Source organism: Polistes fuscatus, unplaced genomic scaffold (assembly GCF_010416935.1).
Source record: "Polistes fuscatus isolate 324 unplaced genomic scaffold, CU_Pfus_HIC Scaffold12, whole genome shotgun sequence".
Taxonomy (NCBI): Eukaryota; Metazoa; Arthropoda; class Insecta; order Hymenoptera; family Vespidae; genus Polistes; species Polistes fuscatus.
This window is the reverse complement of record NW_025113020.1, coordinates 5,442,250-5,467,726: the sequence shown is the minus strand read 5'-3', so window position 1 is coordinate 5,467,726 and position 25,477 is coordinate 5,442,250. Positions and strand designations below refer to the sequence as shown.

The 25,477-nt window shown below is 37.6% G+C and overlaps 3 protein-coding genes and 1 long non-coding RNA gene across 11 annotated transcripts; 1 reads left to right on the top strand and 3 right to left on the bottom strand.

The window, feature by feature from the left end:
* Nucleotides 1-1,001: 1,001 nt before the first annotated feature.
* LOC122513430 (synaptotagmin-4) lies at nt 1,002-7,766 on the bottom strand. Of its 2 annotated transcripts, none has more exons than XM_043629776.1 (6): nt 7,677-7,766; nt 5,677-6,063; nt 5,230-5,606; nt 4,793-4,951; nt 4,349-4,666; nt 1,002-4,271 (listed from the first exon to the last, which is right to left on the bottom strand). In XM_043629776.1, the coding sequence occupies exons 2-6, from the start codon at nt 5,999-6,001 to the stop codon at nt 4,152-4,154; spliced, it is 1,299 nt and encodes a 432-aa protein (XP_043485711.1). In that variant the 5' UTR covers nt 6,002-6,063; nt 7,677-7,766; the 3' UTR covers nt 1,002-4,151. The 2 variants fall into 2 exon arrangements, with proteins under 2 accessions (XP_043485711.1, XP_043485710.1); XM_043629775.1 differs by lacking the exon at nt 7,677-7,766 and adding an exon at nt 6,475-6,631.
* On the top strand, nt 6,712-9,576 carry LOC122513432 (arrestin domain-containing protein 17). 2 transcript variants are annotated; one of them, XM_043629778.1, is made up of 8 exons: nt 6,712-6,802; nt 7,064-7,206; nt 7,395-7,550; nt 7,620-7,831; nt 7,910-8,092; nt 8,512-8,723; nt 8,820-8,989; nt 9,098-9,576. In XM_043629778.1, the coding sequence occupies exons 2-8, from the start codon at nt 7,092-7,094 to the stop codon at nt 9,229-9,231; spliced, it is 1,182 nt and encodes a 393-aa protein (XP_043485713.1). In that variant the 5' UTR covers nt 6,712-6,802; nt 7,064-7,091; the 3' UTR covers nt 9,232-9,576. The 2 variants fall into 2 exon arrangements, with proteins under 2 accessions (XP_043485713.1, XP_043485712.1); XM_043629777.1 differs by having other exon boundaries at nt 6,794-6,885.
* On the bottom strand, nt 7,767-10,552 carry LOC122513433. The gene is made up of 3 exons (XR_006302756.1): nt 9,761-10,552; nt 7,992-8,245; nt 7,767-7,858 (listed from the first exon to the last, which is right to left on the bottom strand). It is a non-coding gene; the product is annotated as an uncharacterized LOC122513433 (long non-coding RNA).
* A 2,079-nt stretch (nt 10,553-12,631) lies between these two features.
* On the bottom strand, nt 12,632-22,320 carry LOC122526762 (max-binding protein MNT-like). 6 transcript variants are annotated; one of them, XM_043650286.1, is made up of 10 exons: nt 21,906-22,319; nt 20,112-20,183; nt 17,703-17,824; nt 17,272-17,564; nt 17,016-17,184; nt 16,447-16,630; nt 16,089-16,387; nt 15,464-15,986; nt 15,116-15,256; nt 12,632-14,832 (listed from the first exon to the last, which is right to left on the bottom strand). In XM_043650286.1, exons 1-10 carry the CDS (start codon nt 22,072-22,074, stop codon nt 14,426-14,428), a joined length of 2,379 nt encoding a protein of 792 aa, XP_043506221.1. In that variant the 5' UTR covers nt 22,075-22,319; the 3' UTR covers nt 12,632-14,425. The 6 variants fall into 6 exon arrangements, with proteins under 6 accessions (XP_043506221.1, XP_043506222.1, XP_043506224.1 ...); XM_043650287.1 differs by having other exon boundaries at nt 17,703-17,821; XM_043650289.1 differs by lacking the exon at nt 21,906-22,319 and adding an exon at nt 21,249-21,382.
* Between the last annotated feature and the right edge of the window lie 3,157 nt (nt 22,321-25,477).

The window sequence follows — 25,477 nt, the reverse complement described above, 5'->3', positions numbered from 1 at the left end:
GAATCGTTAAAAGCTTTTGTACAATAGCTTAATGTGTAATTTTTGAAGAAATTTGTTTAACTCGTTGTAATATATCTTTTCTACATTCCCCTTGATGAAATTTTGTCAATCTACGATAGATCTCTATGATGACCTGTTATTATGTTATATGTATTATCCGAGAAGAATATTATTTTCTAAAGCTATTTATATAAAATTTACGCACACGCAAAATTTATTTTTTTTTTAATAATATTTTATATTAATCTATCACTTATTATAAAAATGATAATAAGTAAAATATTGTTGTGTGTTATAATATTGTTAAATAATGATTAATAAGCGAGCCGTTTATTTGTCAAATCGATTAATTTGACTAAACAAAAATTAAACTAAATTAATAAAGTTTATCATTTATCATTTAGAAGTAAAATTTGTTTTGGCAAGGTAAAACATAGCAAAGATTATAGAACAATAATTCATAAATCATCATCATTTCGGAAAGCAAGACACGCATTTAGAAGAAAATGTATTGTGATAAAAAAATAAATGTTAAATATAAAAAGAGAAAATGTAATAAACGAAGAGTAATCTATAAAGTAAATCAATTTTTATACGATCCTTGGTAATGAAGAACTTTGCGTAGTATTAAATTTACCGTTATATCGTTAGAAATAAAATTATTGAATAATCGAATACGTTACCCCTTGGTACGTGTTGACGCGTCGAAGGATAGAAGGAGAATGAAAATCTCGACCTTTAAACCGTTACCGTTTACCGTTTACCATTGTAAGAGTGTTTGATTGTTTTTGTTTAGATTTCGGCTCGATAATTGGCCCAAAAAACATATACACCATATATGGCTATACACCGAATGTTTTGTATTGTTATTTCTTTCTTCTTCCCCCTCTAACTAGCATTTTCTATCTCTAACGCTCGTCTATGTTATAAAAAAAAGAGATAGATTTAGCTCGACGAATATAAAGATAGGAAAGCAAATACAGTTAGCGCTGGACTTGGGATTATTTTTTAATGTAATTTTTATTGACCACACAGCCTTGAAATCTTTCCACGGACAGCATATTGTTACGCGTCGTGTCTCTTCTCGCATATATTGTTCTTCGAGGAGAAGAAAAAAAAATCATCGTTTCTTTATGGACTCATTTAGAATTATCGTATCTAACATCCCGCGTTACAATTCTACATTAAACGATGTATTTTTTGTTTTAACAATTCCTCGAAAACGTGTCCAATATGTTACAATAGATCCGTCGTTCTTCAAGAGACAATGAGAATCATTTTTTTCAAAGACGATTTTATGTTACGAATTAATCGTAATATATAATCTCAGTCAAAATATATATGCAATTGCGAACACAATGTTTTATTGTTACGCGAGCAAAATCGTTTATCGTTAATCGTTATCGTTTTTTCGTATTTCATAGAATTTAATGATTTGCAGGAATTCATTTCATTCATTTTTATTTAACTGCACGTTATTTATTGTTAATATAGCTAACATGCGCTTGGCATACTTTTAATTACATTTTATAGATGAAATTTTGATCGACGTTCAATCAAAATTTGTGCAGACCAAACTAAAACATAAATTCTTATAAATATTATATGTGCAAGCATTGGCAATATAAAAAAAATGAATAAGGTACCGAATTATAATTAGATAATAACTATACGAGTATAGGAAAAAATGGATAAAATCGAAACATTAGAAAATCAAGATAATTTCAGTGAATTTTAGTAGTAAAGTAACTACTACACGGTAAGTGTTTGGTGAAAAAATGAATTTTGCTATTTGAATTAATCTTCTATTAGATAATCGTTTCATTTAGGTAACACAAATTGAAGTACATACTTTTGAAAGAGGCCGCCACAGTTAACTGGTTAAATATATAGGTCGCGTTAAAATAATATTTCGTGCGATTGTGCAAGCCGATTTAAAAAATGTGAAATATATGAAATAGTATGAAAAAGGAAAATAAATATACAGAATGTCTAAGATTTTTTCCAGTGAAAAAAGTTTGGCAGGAAAAAATTGGAGATACTCTCTATCGGGAAAATAATTTTGGTCCGCAATAGTATATTATTTTGTAATATTTGAAGTTTAAGAAGAACGACGCGGATGAATGTCAGAGGCGTCTTAACTATCCTACCAACTACTTATATATAGTCCTTTTTCTTTTATCGTTATATTCATATATTCGTATAGCAATGAAATAAATATCCGGACATTCTCGGTCGTATAATAATATGCCTTTATTTTATTTCTTTTTTAGTTGTTAGTTTTTTCGTCAATCGAAATATCCGGCCATATCCGTCCGTCGACCGATCGATTTGCATTCTCGCGAGAGAAGGACCGTAATACGTACGTGGTGGGGGGATAAGGTGAAATAAGAAAATAAATAGTTGTCTCATGCGTTGTGTCAATTATTGACTTTTACGTTGCGAATAGTGGTTGCGTGACACGATTAATTCGCGTTAACGTTTTACACGTTTTACAGGTTTTCCGACGCGACACACATAGCGAATCGGTTGACAATTATTTCACTATAATCATCATCTTTCTTTGATAAAAGCATCGCCGGTGAATACATGAATTTTGCAATTTTCATTTATTTTTTGTATTTCTTGCAAAAAGCGGTGCGTTTTTAAAAAGGATCTTCTTTCCTAACATATAAGACAACTCCTTACGAGTCCCTTCGCATAGTTCTCTTTTGGAAATTGTCTTTCTTTCTTTCTCTCCTCCTATTACTCCTATTACTCCTATTACTCCTATTACTCCTATTACTCCTATTACTTTTATTTCGAAATGATCGACTTACTTGGAATTCAAAATGGACTCGTATTTATTTCCAAATAATAAATCAAACGACTATTTCATCATTCGGAGCAGAAAAGTCCTCTCGTTTATCCAAGATTTGATATATAGGTCAACTTTCGTTAATTCGATTCGTTTTACATAGAAAAACTAGCTACAACGTTTGCACTTTTAGCACGAATTATAATGAAAATCCGGAGGCAAAAAATGACTACGTTATAGTTATATTCTATAAAAATAACATGCGCTTCTTTTCTTCTTCTTCTTCTTCTTCTTCTTCTTGTTTTTTTTCTTTTCTACGCATATACAGAACAGGGACGGAACCGCAATACCGCAGGACCCAGACAAAAAGAAACAGAGGTAGTTCTTTCTCTCGTTTATTGAAGTTATAGAATTGTCCCTATTCTTTTAAAAAGCAACAGACAGACAAATTAGACATTTTAACCGATATTAATAATATAATATAAGAGTTAGCTTATCCTTTTACTCGGTTTAGCGAAATTATACTTTTGCGGGTCGCGAACATTTGCAGTTCCGCCTCTGATACAGAAACATAACTGGTTCTCTCGCGTTTCTTATCTTCTACATATTCTTATCATGCTTCGTGTTTAAATCATTCGATTAATTATAAATAATATATTACATATTCGTTCTAACATACTTTAGAGGAACGATAACGGTCGAGAGACAAAAATGAGAGCGATATGTTTTTGATGAATCTTCTAAAGTTTACAATTGCAGCTGCTAGCAAAGAACGAATTTAACGATTTTCCTTTTATTTTCGTTTCATCGTATGAGATTTCATCCTCATTAAAAACACGTCGAACGCCATAATCATATTAAACATAAATGTGGTAATAAAATGGATTTTTCATTTCAAAGTAATCTCTAATTAGGAATGATGTTAATTAGGAATTAAATTCGTCCAATTATAAAATAAATCCAGATAATGCAATTCCAGGGACTGGAATGTCGCTGGCGGTCAACGTGTTTATTTTGATCCTTTGACCGATTGAATCTTCTCAAATATTGGAAAAAGAAAAAGAAAAAGAAAAATGTAATGTAAAAAAGATAGATATTTGAACTCCGTTAAAATAATCGTGCAGAGCAGCATGGTTTGAAGCATATCGGCATACATAAGTCTCTTCATTTCTTCGAAGGAATTTCTTACACGTCACGAAGATAAATCACGCTCATAAGAGAGTTAATAGAGTAGAGTTTCCCCGTTGTTATCGAAATCGTCCTTCGAGGAAATCAAAGTGCAAATTGTAAAAAGATAGATAGGATAGATGTGGGAATGGGCTGAGAGGGGATAGGGTTAAGGACGAGGAAGAGATTATTCCCTTAATTTGTGCCATTCCGCAAACTGCCGCCGCGGAGATCTGCAAATTTCGTTCCAATGATTCAACGCGGATCCTTGGCATTTGGAACCACCGAATTTTAATCTGCCAATAACCTGGAAGAAAATGCTTATAATGCGAATGGCAAAATTTGGATAAACTTTCGGCAGGATAAATAAATAAATAGTCTTACCTCGCTTTTGGTAAATTTATCCCAATCGTAAAGAATAATTTCTAGACTGACGTTACTTAAACTGTGGGTATTGTAGGGTATATCGAATACGAAGGGCTCGTTGAATACAGGACTTAACGTACGCTTTTGGACGTGGGTCCTCTTTTTAGAGATACGCTTCGATTCGTAAAATAGATAAATTTTAACATAAGGATCGGCAAGACCCGTCACATCCATTTTAGGGAGATTTCGCGCCTTCAAGATGAACACCGATAATTGATTCGCTGCCGACTGCCAGCAGAACGATACCAACAGTTCCCCTCTCCCCTGGGATTGTATCTAAAATAAATATTGCACTACGTATATTCGATTAAGTTTGTTTAGATGTACGTAACTATATTTAGAGAAGAATTTGAAAAAGTTGATAACCTGAGGTGTAAACTTTGATCATAGGGTGCCACCGACCTTCAAACTCCTCGGACAGATGTTTCGGCGCAGGGATATTTCTTGATTATCGGAATCTTTTAATCCTGGTATCGAGGAAAGTGCGCACGTTAGTTCGCCGATAATTTCGTCGCGCGAGTATCTGTCGAAACTTAGAACGACGAAATGTAGACTGATTTCCTGTAAGTAACAGTGTCACGTTTTATGGAACAATATTATAATCCCACACCCCTACCAACCCCAACCCCAAGCCCTAACTATATTTTCTTCATACTTTAAGAGCTTTATTATTTGTCATAGAAATATTTTATCAAGTAAAATCAGTTCAAAATCAGTTCAAAATCAGTTCAAAATCTGTTCAAAATCTGTTCAAAATCAGTTCAAAATCTGTTCAAAATCTTTCAACTGTGTGTGTGTGTGTGTGCGTGCGTGCGCGCGCGCGCGGTTGCGATCGGTACCTCGAGTTGACTTTTCGTGATTCCGAAGAACGTGAAATCCTCGTTGTAAACGGGATTTCTCGTATTACGAAGGACTCTTGTTTTCACGTGATGTCGTTTGCCCGGCAATAGCTGCAATTTAACGTAAGGATCGCTGCTAGCGTTTCCTTGATCCCTAGCTGGTAATTTCTTACATTTAACGACCGTAACTGCCAATGCATTTTGTTCGCTCTTGTATCTCAATTTAAATACCAATATACCAAGACCGTTCTTCTTATCTGACATGCACAAATTTGACTCGCATTTGACTTTCTCGTTATTCTCCAATTCGGCTTTGTCGCATTCGTCCTCGATGGTGAGCGTAACCTCGCTGCTGAACGTTTCAACCGGTGTACCAGCTGTACAAAGAACAAAGAAAAACCTTTTTTATTTTTAGCTCGATCTTTGGGCGGGATATTTATCTCTAACCTTTCTCGCAACGCGATGATACATCGTAATTAGGATTATTGTTCGCAGCGATTGTTTGCGGCGTAGCCACCAAGTCCGAGGTGGTATTGGTCGATCCAGCGGCGGCGGCGGCAGGACTGCTGGTCTGTTGCTGTTGCTGTTGTCCATTAGAGCCTGGTGGATTTTTAGCAGGACCGGTAGGACTCGGACTCTTTTTCAAATAATGACTCGTGCTGCCGGGACTCTTTACTGCGGTCGGCTTTCTATGGGGTGGTCTGAAAGCCAACGATCTGTCCGCGTTCAACTTGGTATGTTCGCGTCGTCGTCGACAGAGCCACCAGGTCATCGCGACGGCGCAAACCAAGAAGGCGCCGCCGGTGCATAGGGCGACCAACGTTCTCGTCGATACTGAAATTCGACAAATATCGTCAAATCGATATCATGAAATATGCTTCGCTCTATACGCAATGGGCAAATAGGTAGCGACAAATCCTCCAAAATTTGAAATAAATCAATCTATCAAAGACACACGCGTCATTTCTCCCAACCACTCGACATTCGAGAATAATCGAATGGACGTGCAGCTAGACCGTGCAGGAATCAATTCTCGACCGATTTTCGATTCAAATACGCGAGTAAATGTTGCGTCAAATAAAGGAGTAATGTTATCCGCTAAATACCATCCATCCCTACCATTTTCCCTACCATTTTCTCTACCAGCAGGTTCCTCTAGGACCGGATCGGAAAAGGAAAGAAACCCCTTCTACAGAGGTTGGGCTAATTTCGATACTATTACATTTGAATACTATAATAACTTACCGGCATCGACGGGCCGAATCAGGGGTCCATCCTCCGTGTCTCCCTGGGCCATCTTGAGCCACGCTCACGTCGTTTTTCTACGCCTTTTAACGCGCGTATGTATCCTCGCCACGACAAATACCAATGGGTACCTCTCGCTAGGACGAATATTTACGGCGTGCTATAGCTCTCTCTTTCGCGCACGAATCAATAAAGACGATACCACCACGGAGCTTGCGCGTCACAACCCGAGAAAAAGCCCTGTGCAAATGTTTCACGCGCGCGCACTCGCGACAGATTTCGTATTATCTTTCTAGGATTTCTTTCAAATCGAATAATATCCTTTACCGTAAGTTCTTTTATCAAGATTCTTCGCGTCATTCCAAGTGAATTTCAACGAATGGGATAGTTGTTTTTCGCGCGTCGAAGAAGGTAAAGAAGAAAATAGAGAAAATAGTTTGTAGGTTGAACATACGCGGCGCGACGCGAGTCTCGTCGACGCGCATAGAAATTAGGGTCGCTCAGTCGCGTCAGGCTGCTCTGGCTGACTCACAACTTATATTTGTACAAATATACAAGTGCATAACAATTATCTTTCTTTTTATCCTAGCTCATTTCATATCCTACCAAAACACAAAATGGGTCTGAAGAAATTCGACATTATTTTTGACAATCCATGGAAAATTTACTATCCCAGACAAACGGTGTCGGGAAATATCGTACTGGTTATTGACGGAGTTAAAAAAATTCGCGGTAAGTCCGCCGAGGAACCGCTAGCTCTAATTATAGATCCTAAGTTTACCTTACACCCACTAATCGTGCAACATCCAAGATCATCTTTCGCTTGATTTTCCCGCGTAAATTCTTCTTCTACTTTTTCTTCGGTGCGTAAAGTTTCTTATCGACTCATTCGAATAATGACTTCATCGTTTTATTTCTAGGCATTTGCGTGAAGGTAAAAGGAGAGGCAAATACCTATTGGACTACGGACAAACAAACGTTGGATAATACAGGAAACTATCGCGATGAGAATGCAACTTTCAATGCACACGAAGAATATTTCCAAACGAAATATTATCTTGTTGGATCGGCTTCCGGTAATTATCTAATTACATTTGATTTTGTTTTTTCCCCATGACGCAATATTGGATTTGTGTCGTTTTCAGGAAATGAAATCGAAATACAAGCGGGCGAACACAAATTTCCGTTTACCTGTAGCTTACCTGAACATTTACCGAGCAGCTTCGAATCTGACTTTGGTCATGTTCGATATACGGTCAAGGCTACCCTGGATCGTCCATGGAAATTCGATCAGGATGTTAAAGCGGCATTCACGGTCGTTTCGCCTTTCGATTTGAATACGGAATCCAGAAGTTCGGTAAGCTTCCTTTCTCTCTTCTTTTCTCTAAAGAACAAAATGAATGACTAAATGAATGTCCCCTCCTTCTCTTGTTAGGAACGGATTACGGAAGAAATGAGTAAATCTTTCTGTTGTCTTTGCTGTGCCAGTGCACCTTTGAACGTAAGTTATTCGTTACCGGTCAGAGGATACGTTCCTGGTCAATCGATGCCGATCAAAGTCAATGTCGAAAATTTATCTACCGTTACTGTTAATCGTATTGCTCTGATTCTTTGCAAGGTATGATTACAAATGATCTCTCTTGGCTAATATATCGGATTGTAATTCATGTTTTCGTCCTGTTTTCTTCATTTGGAAAAAGACAAACCGGGACGAATACGAGCTGGCGCACGCATCATGCAAGATGTTCCCTTACAATTTGTTTCTCTCTATCTGCAAAAGGAACAAACTTATTAATACGCCCTCCTATCGTGTCATTGGTTCTTACTCAACGACCAACAAAATTATTATTTCTAATCAAAATACGAGTCAAGCATCTCGATCGAGTGCTTGAAAATACTTTTCGAAAAACATTGTAAAACTGGAGTTGAGTTAGCGAATAGTTGCGTCAAATGTTACAACCCCCCAATATCGAAGGATGATACAATGAGTACAATAGTAAATACAATTTTAATGAAACCCACAATTTTCAAGTTCAGATCGTGACATTCCGTGCAACTAGTCCAAGCACGGATACGAGAATCGAAGAGATAGTTGTAACGGAAGTTAGTAAAGGACCTTTCGATGGCGGAGCTACTTCAGATTACGAACAATACTTGGACGTTCCAGCCCTTCCTCCGTCGAATCTTAATAGCTGTACCATCATCGATCTCGAATATCGTCTGAAGGTTGAAGCGTGCGTCGAAGGATGGTCCGTAATTTCAATGGTTTGCGCTTACAATGCAATGCGCTTTCGCAACAAATGCTGCTTTCTTTACATTATTTTCTTTCCTATTATGATTGACAGGTATCATCGTAATTTAAAGAGCGATACTCTCGTTTTCGTGGGAACAGTACCATTGGTTAACTATCAGACACCAAGTGCTCCACCCGAGAGTTTGATGTTTACCGACTCGCCAACCAAAACTTCCGATAAATTTCAACCGTCTCCTACTTCGAATTTATACCCACAATTACGTAATGATCACATTTCCTAGTTAAATCAAATTATTACTAATCATTTCTTCTCTATCTCTTCAATACCAATGAAATACAATAATCATTTTCATAATTGTCATTTTATAGCACCCCCGTCGTACGAGGAATCAACGTATGGTGCAAGAAATCTGCGAGAACGCGGCGAATCGGAACACGTGATTGGACTTACGAATCATTTCGCACCCAAATATCCGTTTTACCACTTTCCAACAATTCAATGAAACAAAACAGACACCTATCGAGGAAAAACTTATCGCCATACATTTTTCTTCTTATGCTTTAATGCAAATCTTGGTATTGCAAATGTTATCAATATCGCAAAGTTTGAAGTATTAAGTTACCTACATTTAATTTAGCCATTCTATTGCAATATATTTTCTATTCTATTACATAATATGTCAAAAAGTAATAGTATTATTTATTACAGAATTCTTTAATGCAGGATAAAAACACAAATATTTTTATTATTAATTCAAAGTAATTACTTCACTGCCAGCCTCTAAGCTTTAAGCTTGGAAAATATTTATTGTTTTACATGCAAAATACAATATAATTTTATACGCCTACATATTTTTCCCTACTAATTGCCGACTGCAACCTCGAAACGCGCGAAATAGTTTTCAATTACTCTTACAGTACAGTACAGTACAGTACAGTACAATGCTACGAATAAAGATGGCTGTGCACAAATTTGATGAAAAGTATATATTGTAGTTTATAATAATAAAACAAAAATGACGATGTGTATACCTTATTATGAAAACACATTGAAATGTTGTAAGCAAAGAAAAAGGTCCTGAGGCGGCAACCCCCTTCAAAAATCATGACAAAAATTTACACACCTCTGCGTGCTAGACTATGAAATTTTCAGCCCTCCTATACGTGGTAGGCACAGTACATTTCTATTACACATATATAATCATTTATATTTTATTTACAAGATTGTTTTGCGTTTGCCTTCTAAAAACTTTTCACGATAAATCATTTACTATTATCGCTTTATATAGTACATATTAATGTAGTATGCAATTACGCTCAATGTCGCTCTGGCACCGTTTTAAAATGGCGTCGCAATGGCGTCGCCTGACGCCAAAATCAATTGACAATTAGTACGTTATACGCATTAGCATTATATGTATGGAAAACTGACTATAGAATCCAATCGAATTAATATTTTCATTTTTCATTAATAAACATTAAGTTAACCCTTTGAATTCGTAGCCTTTTTCGCTCGGCCGAAACGGCAACTCGACAAGATTTCCCATACATTTGCTGATTTTCTTACAGCTATCTTGAAATGATTTCAAAGGAGGACATTTGTTATAAAGATTAAGCAATTTCCAAGATGCAAATATCACAGTAATATGTGTGTGCTTTCTTGTCAATTTGTCGGCGAATTTCCATTTATTCTATAACAGCCCCCCCCCCACATGTTGGACTCACAACACAACACAACTTGTTAGTCCTCCCTCCTATATACGTAATAAGCGGATATTATATATGGGAAGTATCAGGATTACCAACCGTAAAACTAAAAAGCCCGGAATTCAAATCTGTCATTCAATTTGACTATATATAGTATTGACCTATATATAGTAGTACTTTCTATTTAAATACTCAATAAATATACAATTATTTCATTTTATTCATCTTTACGCAAATCTTTACGTCAGATAAGAAAATGAAGTCGATATTAAAAAGACGATAAGAATTATTGTATTTGCAGTTTATGAAAATTTATTATTAAAAAAAAAAAGAAACATTAAATAAATAATAAATATAAACTTTGATATATATAAATTTCATTAGAATAAATGATTTTTTGACAAAATGATAAGTGATCATTTTTCATTGCACGTTTTATATGTATTTCCAATTAGGAAATTGTAATTTGACGATTACGTATCTCAATTTGCAGTGTAACCAACAGTCAAATTTTTGTGAACCTAAATCTTATTATCGACCTACATTTTCGCGACATATTCATTTCATTAATTGTTCGATTACAAATTTCCTTTATACAATAGTTATCATCAAAAAGTGTTTGCATAATCAATTTACAGTATTATTACGTTACTTTCATTGATTTTTTCAATTTGAAATTATTCAATTGTAGTGAACTTTGAGAAAATAAGGTTATGAGTGATGCAATTAGAAAAAAAAAAAGAAAGGTTTGTTATTGGTTATGCTGCTAATCGAGTTGAACAAGTTCAAAATTAATCGAAACTAATCGAAACTAATCGAAACTAATCGAAACATCAAATTCAAATGTTCACTTGTCCTAAAAGAAGCTTTACTGAAATCAAAAGATTCCAATTTTTCTTTTGGTTTGTTCGGAGTGACGGGTGGGGTGGTAATGTCTTTTTATAACTCGCTATAGTTAACTGAACATTCCTATTTCGAAATGAATAAATAAAATATTGCAATTCTATTAAAGATATTAAGAAGAGTATGAATTTCTAAATGTTTTTTGTTTTTCGAGAAAGCAATTTTAGAGAGACTCTTGGAACTTTTTAATTAATCGGTTGCTCCTTTCTAAAATATCAATTTTACAACAATAAATCGTGAGAAATCAACGCGTCAAATAAAGAGCCATGGTCAATTTGTATATGTTAATAGCTTTTTTTTTGTTAAATCCGTCAATTTATGATAGGTAATCAGCTACTAAATCAAATAATTTGACCTATCAGGTAAAGTATGAAATAAGGTAGAATATTACGAGTAGTGTGAGTAGTTTTAAAAAATATCAAATTAAAAATTGAATCCATCTATAAAGTCAGCTGTTTTTTATATAACAATGCTCGTAGTTATACTTTCTTGTTTTTTTAACAAGAAATGCCATTTAAGGTTTCCCCTAAACCGCCTAATTATTTCATATAATACCTAGATTTTTCATAAATTAATTGGATTAGAGACACACTTTAACGGTAACATATTTACCAAACAAAATTATAACAAAATTCGACATAGACTACTACAACAACAACAACAACAACAATACTCAAAATTAAACGGTCGGTATCATCACATTTATTAATGTTTTTTTTTTCTTATATTTTTATTTCTTTCTTTCTTTTTTACGTAATTTCTACGGGTGTCTCTTCTACTGCATGGAATATTTATGAAAGATGATAGATTTTTAACCAACTCGGATGATAAAACAGAATTTATCATCAGCGAATATTACTTCAAAATTTGGAGTCTTTTGTATATGTTTTCTTTGTGTTGCTTTTTTAACTTTTTAATTTTTTTTTTTTTTTTTTTATGTATACCTTCCCATCCATTACTCAATACATATATACATATATGTATATAATAATAATTCGTAATTTTCTATCGTTTCATTATATATTCTATTTACAATTAAATCATTCCATCCTTTACGTATGGATGTTAGTTAATAATAATTATCAGCATGCATTCCCACTCTCAGACTTTCACTCGCTCACTCACACTCACACACTCTCTCTCTCTCTCTCTTTCTACGCAGTAAACAATTCAACAGTATTCCTTAAAAGCTACACAAGATACTAATTAACTTTAAATCGTTACTTATATCACATTGTTCGTAAACACATTCCTTTACTTCCTATTTCTCTCTCTTATTTTTCTTTTCTTCTCGTTATTCATTCTACATTTTGTTGTTACTTTTCACCACGTAATAGATTGGTATTATGTACAGAATGCTACGCGCTATTTATTTCTATCGATAATTTTTCTTTCTTAATTTTATCCGTCTTAGTCGAACAGCGCTTTTCGCTATTTAAGTTTTACTTTTTCTCTTCTTTCATTTCTTTTCTCTCTTTCTCACATTCTCTTCATTTTCTCTCTTACATTCTATATCATTAGTTTTATTTACGATTCAGTATGTTGTCAAATTGCCATTTACATTTAACGATTTAACGAAAATGTTCATCTGTTAGTTTAACACTATGCCGCCCATTACACATTGGTGTCACTTTCAAAGAGATTGGACAAATGCACATTGGCCCATATCGATCGAAAGAATCTTGGTCATACGTTCGGACGTCAAAGTGTTAATTAGTGTTCGAGAAGTGTTCAAGTAGTGTTCGAGTAGTATTCAATTGCTCCAAAATTTCTAATATAATCATTGCTAATATGAAAAGCAACGACACAGTTAATGTCATCAGACTGATATCGGACTAAAAATTAAATACAAAAACATGTAATAATAATGAACTACGACGATGGATGAACATTTTCTCTTTTTCTGCTTCGTTCGCTTTGTGTATTTCTTAACTCTGTCATTTTGTTTCATTTAGAATAAAATGATGTATTATAATGCCTACGATAGCGCAAGAAAATTCTTTATATATTCATATGAAATCAATATAGAGAAGAATCGTAAATTGATATTATTAGGCATGCTGTTAAGCCGAATAGTAGTAGTAACATGCATAATAGAGTTGCATGATTAAAATAAATATATAAAACAATAAATACTAGAAGAACTTATTCGAAAGACAACTTATTAACAATTTGTTACTCTTGTTTACTCTTTCTTTGCAAGAAATTCATTTCACCGTTTGTTTTCTTTTTGTTTTCTGGATAAAATGGGCTCGTTCGGTATCCACAGCCAGAAAAAGATTAAAAGCTTCATTGCCTTATACTTCATTCGGTACATTTAGTCTTTAGGGGGAAAAGAAAAAAAAAAAAAAATGTGTATATAGACATCGCTTATTCCACCCACTTAAAGTATTATTAACTGTTAGATTATGTTGGATTTTCTTTGATCGCTTTACAGAACGAAAAAATATAATCCGATTGTAAAATCTCCAACTTTCAACCTTAATACAAAGATGTTGCGCAGATCATCGGTAGTTTGTAAACGCGACTTTTGTTATTAACATTTGCAATATAGTATATATTTATAACTGATAACTGATAGATATTCTATTAGAAGCATCCGTAATTGATCAACGGAGACATAATTTTGAGAGAAATGTACAATAGCAATCCAGTACGAAACAGCATACGAATAAAATTTGGAACTTGTATATTAAATGTGAATATTGAATGGAGTAAAAGTTAAAGATAATAACAAAGACAAAATAAAGAGAAAGTGCAAGTCAAAAATGACAACTAAACTAACTCGTTGGATGTCAATCATATAATACAGGAATCAAAGCGCAATACGTTATTTCCTTATAAGATTCGTGTACACAAATTTATATCGTTTCATTTAAAATCGTAGACGACAGAGGTTCTAATGACTAACGCGCGAATAGGATTAAACACATTACATGTAGTGTGTATATGTGTGAGCGTGCCAGTAAACATATAAGGACCTGGAGAGAATCTACATAAAAGTTGATAAAAGTGATCCACACTTGTCAGTTTCCATAAATGTAAAATAGTCATTCCTCAAACTAATTTGATCTTTCTTTGATTTTGTCAGACGGTTGAATGCGAAGTTGAGGAAGGTTGCGTGATGGATGATGTAGTAGTAGACGGTGGAGTAGAATTTGATGGCGAACTAACGACAACAACTGGCTTTACTAGCGTCGTCGTATTAAGGTACTGAGCATTTACAAGTGGCATTTGTCCCACAGACTTGAGAATAGGAGTTGTAATCATTTTTCCCGCAAGACTCGATGGTGCTAAAATATGAGCAGTTACTTGATTCCCTTGGGAAACAACGGTCATTGGTGTGACTATCGGTGTCAGACCGGAAAGGGGAGTATGTTGGCCGACGATGTGAGCTATACTTTCAGTGGACGGAGCATTGGACATCACTGTCGCTGAACCCGCCTTTCCTGTCGTTGTTTGAAGGGAAACTCCTGCATGACTTAAAGTCAATCCTATAATAATAATTATTCTTATTCAGTGTATTAAATGATTAAAACGACACTCTGGCCCATGTCATCCATTTACAAAACAATTCGCGACATAAGTCATTTTATGCAAACCGTTCTGCTAATGGATTTGTTTATTTTGCACCAAACCAGTTCTAGATAGCAACAATGTGCCAACTAATTGTGGAACATGGTGCGATCTTAAATAAATTTTCTTAATTATAATAATAATAATAAATGCAAATAAAAAGTAAATGTTAGGATTGTGAGAAATTTAAGTTTGACGCACCGTTTGCTGGAAGAATATTTAATTCTGCACCACCGGGAAGTCTCGTTAGCTCCGAACCGCTTCCACCGACCAGCGTAACACCTCCAACCATTTTATGCGTGGTTTGCGTCGTGTCACCCGTTCTTATTCTCGTTTGGGCATCTATAGAATTAAGTCGTCGATATCATTTTCTTTATATAATCTGACTAGGCACACAAACACACACACATACACAGAGGGTTGACCGAAAATCGTAAAATATAATTGGTTGGACACTGTATGCAAAACTTTGTTGAAAAAAGAATAACATTTGGAGTTTTTTGGGGACAACCTGTATATAGTTAGTTCTAAAGATAAATGATAACTCACTGGAGACGTTTAAAGCAGGAGAATGAGCGGTAAGAACCAAGGGTCTTCCCTCGTTTCCAGAATGTACAAATGTAACGGGCCTGACGTCGTTGGCCGAAGATTGCACGGCAAGAGCCAGAGGTCTGTCGTTATTCGATAAATTCGAATGAACAAAGGTCACACGATTGTCATTAGCCGTAGACGAGTGCACTACCAGTGCGACGGGCCTTGGCTCGCTTCCAGTGTTGGATTGAACGGCAATCAGTGGCCTCGATTGATCAGAGGAATTTTGTACGGCCAACGTAAGCGGTCGGGATTCATTGTTAGCACCGGCTGCTGCGGCTGCAGCGGCAGCAGCTGCAGCTGCATGCGTGACCAGCAGTTGTCTCGTGTCGCCAGGTATAACTCTGAGACCAGGGCCTATATGGGAAAGGGTCGGTACGATCGTCGCCAATCCTTGACCCGTATTTAACATTTGGGCGCTTATCGGTAGATGCAGATGAGATTGTTGCACCAAATTCGTCGGAGACGTTGTTACTTTCTCCTAATAAACGAAAGGATAACAAACATATACGAACCGCGACGAAAACTCTGTCTATAAGTAAATAAAAGAGATGTTCGACAAGAAGGAGAGAAAGTTAATTACTTGAGCCGGAGCAGGAATGGTAGGCGTCGTTCCAGCAGCAGCAGCAGCAGCAGCAGCAGGTACGCCAGGGCTCGAACTAGTCGGTGGACTTTCCCTCGAACTTTGGGCAAGATTAAGCCCCTGCGTTTGACAAACTACAGCAGCCGTAGCAACTTGATTGTGAATATTTGAATTGTTAGTCGTCGTTTGAAGCGCTTGTGGCGAACTAGCCGTCGCAGCGCTACTCAGACTACTGGTGCTGCTATATCTGGTACCACCGCGCGCAAGTCCGGCTACCTCCAATTCTATACTTTCTGGAACTTTGTTAACGAACGGTTAAACGTTAAACGTAACCCAACAATTACATACTAATTATTACCATTTTTCATAGTCGGAACTTCCGCGGACGAACTCTGTTCTGGCAGTAGAGTATTAAAGTCGATATGATCCCATGTTGCTGCGAGTTCCTTCTTTAAAGCAACCAACTTTTGTTGCGCCGCGATTTTTTCCCTTGCCAGCTTTTCCATTTCGTGCTCATAATCGCGTTCTTTTTTTCTTAATAACTATAACAAAAAATAAGAAGAAATTAGACGAATTTACAATGTAACACACAAGTTGACTTCTCTTTGAGTTGAGTTCTCAATAATTTCAATCATCGTTTTAAGCTTTTTGTCAGAATCTGTTTGTGCACGTGGCGTAAAGAGCGGGGAAAGTTTGCGAACGAAGGTGAACTTTATGCCAAGAGAGAAAGAGAGAGAAGGAGAGAGAAACGCATGCGCGACTCAACCAAGCGCACGTGGTTTCAATAGTTTCAAGATACACCTATCCCCTCTTCAATTCTCCTTCCTCTCCTATGCCAGCTCCTATGTCAACTCCTATGCCAGCTCTTCTGACATTAGAGTATCTTTAAACCCCATTTTAGATCCCAAAATGTTATATTTCGCATACCTGTATATGTTTGATGGCAGCATGTAAAATGGAAAGATTCGAGGACTTTTTGTCATCTGTCACTGGTATTTGCTTTTTGAGAATTTCGAAGCATTCTTTGAGATGCGCTCTTCGATTTTTTTCCAGCTTGTTGTGTACTTCCCTTGTACCAGATCGGATCACGCACGGCCTGTGTATTAATCCACAATAATTTTTCTATTTCCCGTTAACTTTCTTTACAAATGATTTATTCGAATTTAAGGGACTTTACTCTTACCCACTCCTGTGTTTCTTATTGTCATGAGCAGTTTCCACATCTACGATGAGATTTCCAGCGCTTTGTTGCGAGACATTGGAATTCTGATTTTCCAAGTACTGATTTTGCGTTGTACTCTGATTATTTTGATGATGATGATGATGATGATGATGATGTGGTTGTTGTTGTTGTTGTTGCTGATACTGGGGTGCCGGTGGTAATGCAGGTAATTGTTGTTGTTGCTGTTGCTGCTGTATTTGATGTTGTTGCTGCTGCTGCTGTTGTTGTTGTTGCTGTTGCTGCTGTTGTTGTTGCTGCTGCTGCTGCTGTTGTTGCTGCTGCTGCTGCTGCTGTTGCTGCTGCTGTTGCTGTTGCTGTTGATGATGATGATGGTGATGATGGTGATGATGATGATAATGATGATGATGAGCTCCAGAATGAGGAGCACTTACTTGACTGTTAAGATTAACATTTGCGACTGGTGTGACGCGAGAAGTCGTGATCACCGGACTCCCTCGTTGAGGTACGTTAGTATGATTCCCATTTGTTCTGTTGTTTTCCAACGGCTCTTCTTCTGAAAACATTATTATAAAACGTTATAGATATAATTCTACTTGAAATTCAAAGTTTAAGTTTGAACTTGGAAATGAAGAAAATTGCAAATGAAATAATAGTCAGTCACAAATCTATATAAATGAATAATGTTGATTTTGTTAACAAGTTAAATTGTTAATTATACAACTTTTTGTATCCATGACATTGTTCATTTTAGCTCTATACCGATCACGCCTTGTGATCCCTTTGAGTAGAACGAGTGCAATGTAAGTTAAGTAAGTACTCGAGCCATTCTATGGACGAATCTGAATGGGTCGTACTTTCGTCTAAGATTAGCAAACGTTAGTGTCACCGATGGTGGTGGTTTTGATCCGACTTTACCGTCCAAATTTCCACGCAAAATTGTCATTCCGAAAATACTTAGAAAATGTTCTCCTTCCTGTATTTTAGTTTTTGTCAAAAATAAAAATCGTGCAGAAAATATACGCAATACTATAACTTGGTTCTATCTATGAAACGAAAGAACGAAGGAAGAAGAAGGTTTTCGCGAGTAGTCGAAACTCATCGCTACGAGAGACGAGGGTTCAAAGAAGAAGATGAAGAAGATGAAGAAGATGAAGAAGAAGAAGAAGAAGAAGAAGAAAAAGAAGAAGATCGTTTCTTCTTCTTCTTCTTCTTCGCGACGCTATAAATTAGCGCGGCACGTGTACGCGCATACAGCTAACTCTCATTCATGTACCAAGACCTGGCAAAGTCCCGCCGCATAACTCGCTCTTTCTTCTATCTATTTCTGACTCGCATGAGAAGAACAGAACGAGAATCCTCAGACGAGAATTCTACGCACGTGAGAATACATGAGTTTCTCTTGTTCAGGGGGAGAAAGAGAAAGATAATGAAAGGGAAGATAGAAGAAGGAAGGTAATGTGTTATTAGAAAATTTGTCAACACGATAACAAGTTTGAGCTAACAACCCTAATACCTAGTTTTCAATCTCATTAAATAGAACAAATTTTCTGTGTTAAACAAGAAAATAACAATTGTAGCTCAATTTAGTTGATTTAGCTATATCTCAAGACGACTTTGACACGATAATCATTTATAAATAATTATCGCGATAGAGTCAGCTCACCGAGGAAATAGTGTCGTATCCATTTTTTCTTCGGTGGAGGCGACATCCAGTTATGTATAGGTTTATCCTTGACTACATCGATTATACCAACGACCTGCGTCGATGAGAGATTGATTATTCGCGTTCTTGAGATCGTTGACATTGTTATTGCTTTCTTTACTTTCATCATCATCATCATCATCATCATCATCATCATCATCATCATCTATGCCGTCGTCGTTGTCGTAATCGTCGTCACCAAAGTACCTTCAATATTATGTGAATATGAATTCACATTTTGTCGAGATCGAGGCAACGGAGTAGTATCTTCGAAGATCAACAAAATCCCCGTATTCTTTCGGGAAAGGAAGGAATTAGCGATCGTGAATATTATTGGACTCTTTCTGTTTATTCGGCTGCAAATACTTTTTAATACCGATTTTTGTTGTTCTCTATTGAAAGTACATTTACTGCATTTCATTGAAAAAAACATTAGTATTGATTTATAAATCGGTAGAAACTTTTGACAAGGAACCCCGAAAAATAAGTCGATAACCGTTTATCCGTGTTCTCTTTAATCATTCAACGTTATGTATTACGTAGGAGAAAAATTGTCGATAACAAATATGTTATAATTAGACAAAATCAACAAAGAATAGAATAACTATGATAAAAGTAACAGGAGATTACGTAGTCGATGATAACAATGATAATGATAATGATAATGACGGCGACGACGACGACGACGACGACGACGACGACGACGACGACGACGACAACTTCCGGATATCCGGTGTTAGAATTTTTGCAATAAGAAGAAAAAAAGAACAAATATACGCATAGTAAAAGGTGTAACAATTGAAACAGTATATATATACACACACACACATATATATGCTCAAAGAGATATAGCCCTTCCCCGTAGAATTATTTTCAATAAGATTTAAACGCAACGAACGAAACTCATTGTCGACTGAAAGACATGGTCTGCACACGACGACCAAACTCGTCCCTGTCACTGCCTTCGAAGCAGAGAAACCCGTCGACAACGATGCCCCCTCTTGCTTCCTCTGCGCCATTCTTCTCAACCGAGACCGACTATGTTTCAAACGATCGTGCATTGCAACGCACCAACAACAACACAACAACAATAAAATTCTACTAATGCAATATTTATTTCATTATTTATTTAACTTACCATCGATGATAAGCATTTTCTCTTCGCAAAGGAATTCATCTGGCTCGTTACGATCCCTTTTTAATTTGATACCTACAACAAGAAATATACAAGAAATGAGAATTTTTATATACCAATTCGAGTACATATATTTATTTGGAAAATTTAATAATAAATGTACGAAGTTTGATTGAAGAAAAGAATGAAATATCAATGTAAACATAATCCCCTAAAAAACAATACGGTACACGAGGAACCAAGTTTTATTCGCATCCCCGCGCGTTTAACGCTCGAATCCACAGGTCGATAAAGAATGAAAAATTGAAAGAGCTGCATCTCTCCACGTGATGTAAAGAGAGAGAGAGAGAGAGAGAGAGAGAGAGAGAGAGAGAGAGAGAGAAAGAGAGAGAGAGAGAGAGAGAGAGAGAAAGGGAAGTTCCGCGAGTGTCAGCTAGCACACCAGTGGAAGAACCGAACAACGAGGTAGCCAGTGGTCTCCTATTTATCTTGTTGTTCCCTTCTGATTCCCCCACTCGTTGGAATGATAGGTCAGAAAGAAGAAGGACGGAACCGGCAACATAGTGGATTGATCAGACTGCCACGCGGTCTGTCTCGCGTGGTGGGGGGTTAGCCGGGGACAAGGAGCATGCGCGATGCACGAGGTCTGCATGCACTTTGTGCGTATGCGCCGCCAGCGCATTCGTAGCCTCGTGCTCTCATATGGCACGCAAAACAACTCCACCACTAACTCACCGATCCCATTCTCGCGCATCGCCATTTTACTTTTCCCTCTCCTCCTCAAAACAGAGAGCAGAAGAAACACGTCGCAGAAATTTGATTGCTCTATCGTCATTGCTCCTGCACACACCTGCTGTGCACGAATCTTTTTTTATCGCGATAAATAAGTAATACGTGCTAAACAGATTTTTTAGATGGTTTGCCTATGAAAAGATGATACGAATGACGGAAAGAAATTATGAAGGATCGGTAAACAAACGGATTGCATAGAATAGGAGCAGTAAAAGTAACGGTGTCTGTTTAATTTTAAATGTTTTTCTACACGGCCAATGGGGAATAGGTGGCGAGGCGAACGAGCGCGCGCGCGCGCGCACGTGAATGAAGCGCAGAAAATCTGTCGTAGTTTCTAATGTCACTGACCGGGGGTTCCTTTTGCTTCCCCTCCGACAGCAGGCACGTTCCAGGTCTTTAGCTCCCTCCTTCCTCTGGCAGCGTCGACCGGCGCTTAGCACCACGGTCACCGTGCCCACCCCACCCCACTCTTTTCTCTTCTTTCCTCTTCCTATCCTTTCCTTTCCTTTCCTTTCCTTTCCTTTCCTTTCCTTTCCTTTCCTTTCCATTCCATTCCATTCCATTCCAACTCCACCACACACTCCACTTTTCTTCGCTCCACGATGAACACACTATTGCTTGCTCGAATCTTCTCAATCTTCTCCAATAACAACACGACGACGACGTGTTCGAATTCGCGCGCGCTACTAATAGGTTTGTCTACCCAACATTTTGAACCTTTTTGGCAATAGAAACCTATTTACTCCATCATTCATTAACCATCAGCTAATGTGGTTCATGTATATATGAACAGCAGAGAGACATTGCAAGAAGGAAATAATGAAAAAATGTAGCCGCACCTTTCTCTCGTAAAAGGGTAAACTGCGTGTGCGTGTTCATGTGTATTATGTGTAATTATTAGTAGGCGAGCGATAGACTCGAGGATGGGAGAAGCGTTAGGAGGCGCGTTAGGAGGCGCGTTGGGAGGCGCGTGAGGAGGCGCGTGAGGAGGCGCGTGGTACTCACCACGTGGTTCGGTTGAATTGTGATGGTTGTTAGAGTGGGGGAGTGCGACGGCGAGCGACGGTTGATTGGAGGAGGTGGATGTGGAACTAGTGCTAGCGACGCGTTGTTCCCTCTTCTTCTCCTGCTGCTCGACGTACCGCGCCGCTTCCAGTAACGTTTCCAGGCTCATTCTTAATTCGGTCGCCCTCCCCCTCCTCTTTTTCTTTGGATCCAGCGTGTTCACTCGTACCACGACGGACCACAATGGTCTTGATATATTGTTAATAATGTTTTTTTTACGTTGGACGATACCGTCCAAAGGATCGGTATCGCGCAAAGGCGCGACCTATAAATTTTTTCCCTTTCCCCCTCACAACTAGTTTTTTTCCTTCCTCGTTAGTTGCTTCCACCACCTCCACCTCCACCCCCACATCCGCCGCCGCCGCCGCCGCCACCGCCACTTTCACCTCCAGCTCCGCGTTCTTCTTCTTCTTCTTCTTCTTCTTCTTCTTCGTCTTCTTCTTCTTCTTTTTGATGTTCCTGTAGTTGATTCTGCTACCTGTACCAATTCTTCCACCGCGAGTAGCCGATCTGCGTTGAAAAACAAAACGCGCTTTGTTACACACACCTTCTCGACGATTCCAATTTTACAAACAAAATGAGTACATTTTGTCAAGAAAATAAGGGGGTATAATATATATATATATCGAATGCAATTATATTCGAGCGCAATTTGAAAACGCATTATGTTGTGTGGAGTACGATTAATACCGCGTCCCAACATGTGTCACGTGACTTAGGCGTGACGTAACGTGGAGCGCGCGGGAAGCATCGGTCTTCCCCTCCCACGCGGATACCAGCGGAAAGGGACGAAAGAAGAGAAATGTTCATTCTGTATCTCATTATATTATTGTTGCAATTAAAGTCGAGAATATTGACAAGTTTTACATGTTTTACCCCGTATACGCCACAATTTTCTAATTTCATATCAAATTATATAGAAACTGCGGTCACGGATAACCCACGTGACGAAGAAAGACGTGAGAAAGAAAAGAAAATTCTCTTGAAAATATCGCATACTAATAGGCAATATTTACTGCAATAATCAAAGTTAATCATAAATATAAAAGGAACAACGTCGATTTGCCTAAAATCTAGTATCGTTAATGTCTAATGATTAATATTCAAAAATCAATCAACATAGTTACATTTTCAAACATTTCAATTGACGCGTACTCCTTCTACGAGTATTAGATAACGTATATCCTTGTAAAATTACCATAGTTGGCCGAGGAGAAGTAATCTTAATAAAGATTCAATCGTCATATTTTAATATAAGATAAATCACAGAATGATTTAAAGTCAAGTAACAGGAGTGGAGGACGACTGACTTGCTGCACAATTCTACACGTTGGTTCGATGTTAGTCGGTTATGGAAGGGAAGAGAAAAGAAGCCGGGCTGGATGGGGAAGGAGGAGAGAGGGAACGAGGGACTAGAGGAGAAGGGAGAAGCACGACACACGACGAGAGACAAGAGGCGGGAAAGGCGAAGCAAAGAACGAGGTTCCAGCGTTGATTCGAACTCGCTTTAAACAGAGAGAGAGAGAGAGAGAGAGAGAGAAAAGCGATGGTATATGCACGTAAATCGTGACAATGAAAAAAAAAAAGAATAAGACGGGCAAGTTTCGAATTAGCAATTTTAACTAGTAAGTTTAAACTAACCCTTATTTAACTTCATCATCAACCCAGATGGCAAAGAAATAGAAAGGGGAAAATAAAAAAAAGGTACAGAATTAGGTGTATAAGAAGAGTTAACGTTAGGTTAAGGAAGTAAAAATGCGAAATGCGATGACAGGAGAAAAAGGTAGGATAAAGGGATGGCAGAGAATGCTAGGACGAAGGGGAACGAAGAGAGCGGAGGAGGAGAATTCGTTAAGTATTATTCGGGGGGGTCGACGCGCGATAATTCAAGAAGCGGCGCCGCGAGACGAAAAGTCAGTACAACACCGAGGAGAGCTCCTTATAAACTGACAAAGCGAGACACGCGTACTCATACGCTAACAGTGTATCCGCCACCGCCGACGCACGTACCACCGGCCAATCGGAGCTCTTCGAGCGGTGACGTCGTGGCCTCAAGTATTCGCTCATTGGTCGAATCTATTATGGCACGGAAAACACGCCACGCAACCACCTATACGCTTACACAGAAAGATTTACACGAGCGCACACGCACGTTAGTTAAATGTTAGAGATAGACATATAACACGTATTAAACACACAAAATACGCTTTTAACTTTTAACGATGAACGTCAATTCAAATAAACCGATAGTTTCTCTTCGGATTAGAATAAAGAATCTTTTTTAAACTTTTCTTTTCGATGATTTACCGGGCGTGGTGATTATAAGAAAATCTTCTACGTACAATAAATCGTGAGAAGTTTTCAATCGTATCATCCGTGATACTCTTCGTACATACGTATATATATATATATATATATGTGTGTACAAACGCGGCTCGCAACACGCGATGGATCGAGTATGCGAGCGCATACACACACGCACGCATACACGCACACTTCTGACAGTCTTTCGAAGAAAAGGATAAGGTCGAGAATAGAGGAAAGAGAGAGAGAGACAGAGAGAGAGAGAGAGAGAAAGAGAGAGAGAGATTGAAGAAAAGAGTAAGAAGAGAGAAAGAGAGAGAGAGAGAGAGAGAGAGAGAGAGAGAGAGATCGATTACTCTGACGATTATTTCCGCGCGTCATATCTCTTTTCTCTTTCTTTCTTATTATTTTTTATTTTCTCTCTCTCTTTCTTCATCAAACTCTATCTTTCTTTATCATTCACTCATTCACTCACTCTCTCACTCTCTTTCTCTTGCTCTCTATCTATCTATCTATCTATCTTTCTATCTATCTATCTTTTCCTCCTCTTGTCAAACGTACCGTAGAAATAGAAGGAAGATCGAACACGAGGGAGGAGTAAGTTTCACGTTAACTGAGCCACCGGTCGTCCCTAGACGTTTCAGAGCACACACGATGGTTATAACCTGATCGATCTGGCGCGTGGCAGAAACATTTTACAAGTGTTAACCACTGCGCATCAACTGCCATGCTTGCTTGGCCACGATTCACGTGTCTGGGCTCCGACTTACGGGCCAATGGTAGTGCGTTTCATGACGTCATCCTGCTCTATCGACCAATGAACGCGACCCATGTGACGCAGCAATTCGGCTGGGCGTGTGAGAGTAGTGTCGAGCTCCCTGCATATCTCCTCGCCCGTTACTAACCATTGCACTTTTTTCAACATTATTATCGACGAACGCGAAATATATTTTATTTTATCTTTATCCGCGATTAATCGTATTATCACAGATTGTAATATTAACACTAGAGTTTTCCTAATGTCTTATGATCGTCGGTTAATTGCCGGGTGTTAGAAGAAAGAGAAGCTTTCGTACTAGGCTCTTACCTTTCGCGTCGACGCCAAAACGGAGCTGAGTATCGCGCACGCGAGAAAGAGATAGAATGAATTGTTACCAGGGAGGGGGTAAAGCACAAAGACGGACAGAATACGAGGAGTGGGGGAAACA

Coding starts and splice junctions, on each gene's coding strand:
- LOC122513430 (XM_043629775.1), bottom strand. CDS start 6,526: ATGGCCCAGGGAGACACGGAGGATGGACCCCTGATTCGGCCCGTCGAT. Junction 4,952..5,229: donor TCACGAAAAGTCAACTCGAG/GTACCGATCGCA, acceptor TGTTACTTACAG/GAAATCAGTCTACATTTCGT. Junction 4,667..4,792: donor TCTGTCCGAGGAGTTTGAAG/GTCGGTGGCACC, acceptor TATTTATTTTAG/ATACAATCCCAGGGGAGAGG.
- LOC122513432 (XM_043629778.1), top strand. CDS start 7,092: ATGGGTCTGAAGAAATTCGACATTATTTTTGACAATCCATGGAAAATT. Junction 8,724..8,819: donor GAAGCGTGCGTCGAAGGATG/GTCCGTAATTTC, acceptor TATGATTGACAG/GTATCATCGTAATTTAAAGA. Junction 8,990..9,097: donor GAATTTATACCCACAATTAC/GTAATGATCACA, acceptor GTCATTTTATAG/CACCCCCGTCGTACGAGGAA.
- LOC122526762 (XM_043650284.1), bottom strand. CDS start 22,074: ATGAGCCTGGAAACGTTACTGGAAGCGGCGCGGTACGTCGAGCAGCAG. Junction 16,388..16,446: donor AGTTCCGACTATGAAAAATG/GTAATAATTAGT, acceptor TCGTTAACAAAG/TTCCAGAAAGTATAGAATTG. Junction 15,987..16,088: donor CCATTCCTGCTCCGGCTCAA/GTAATTAACTTT, acceptor TTCGTTTATTAG/GAGAAAGTAACAACGTCTCC.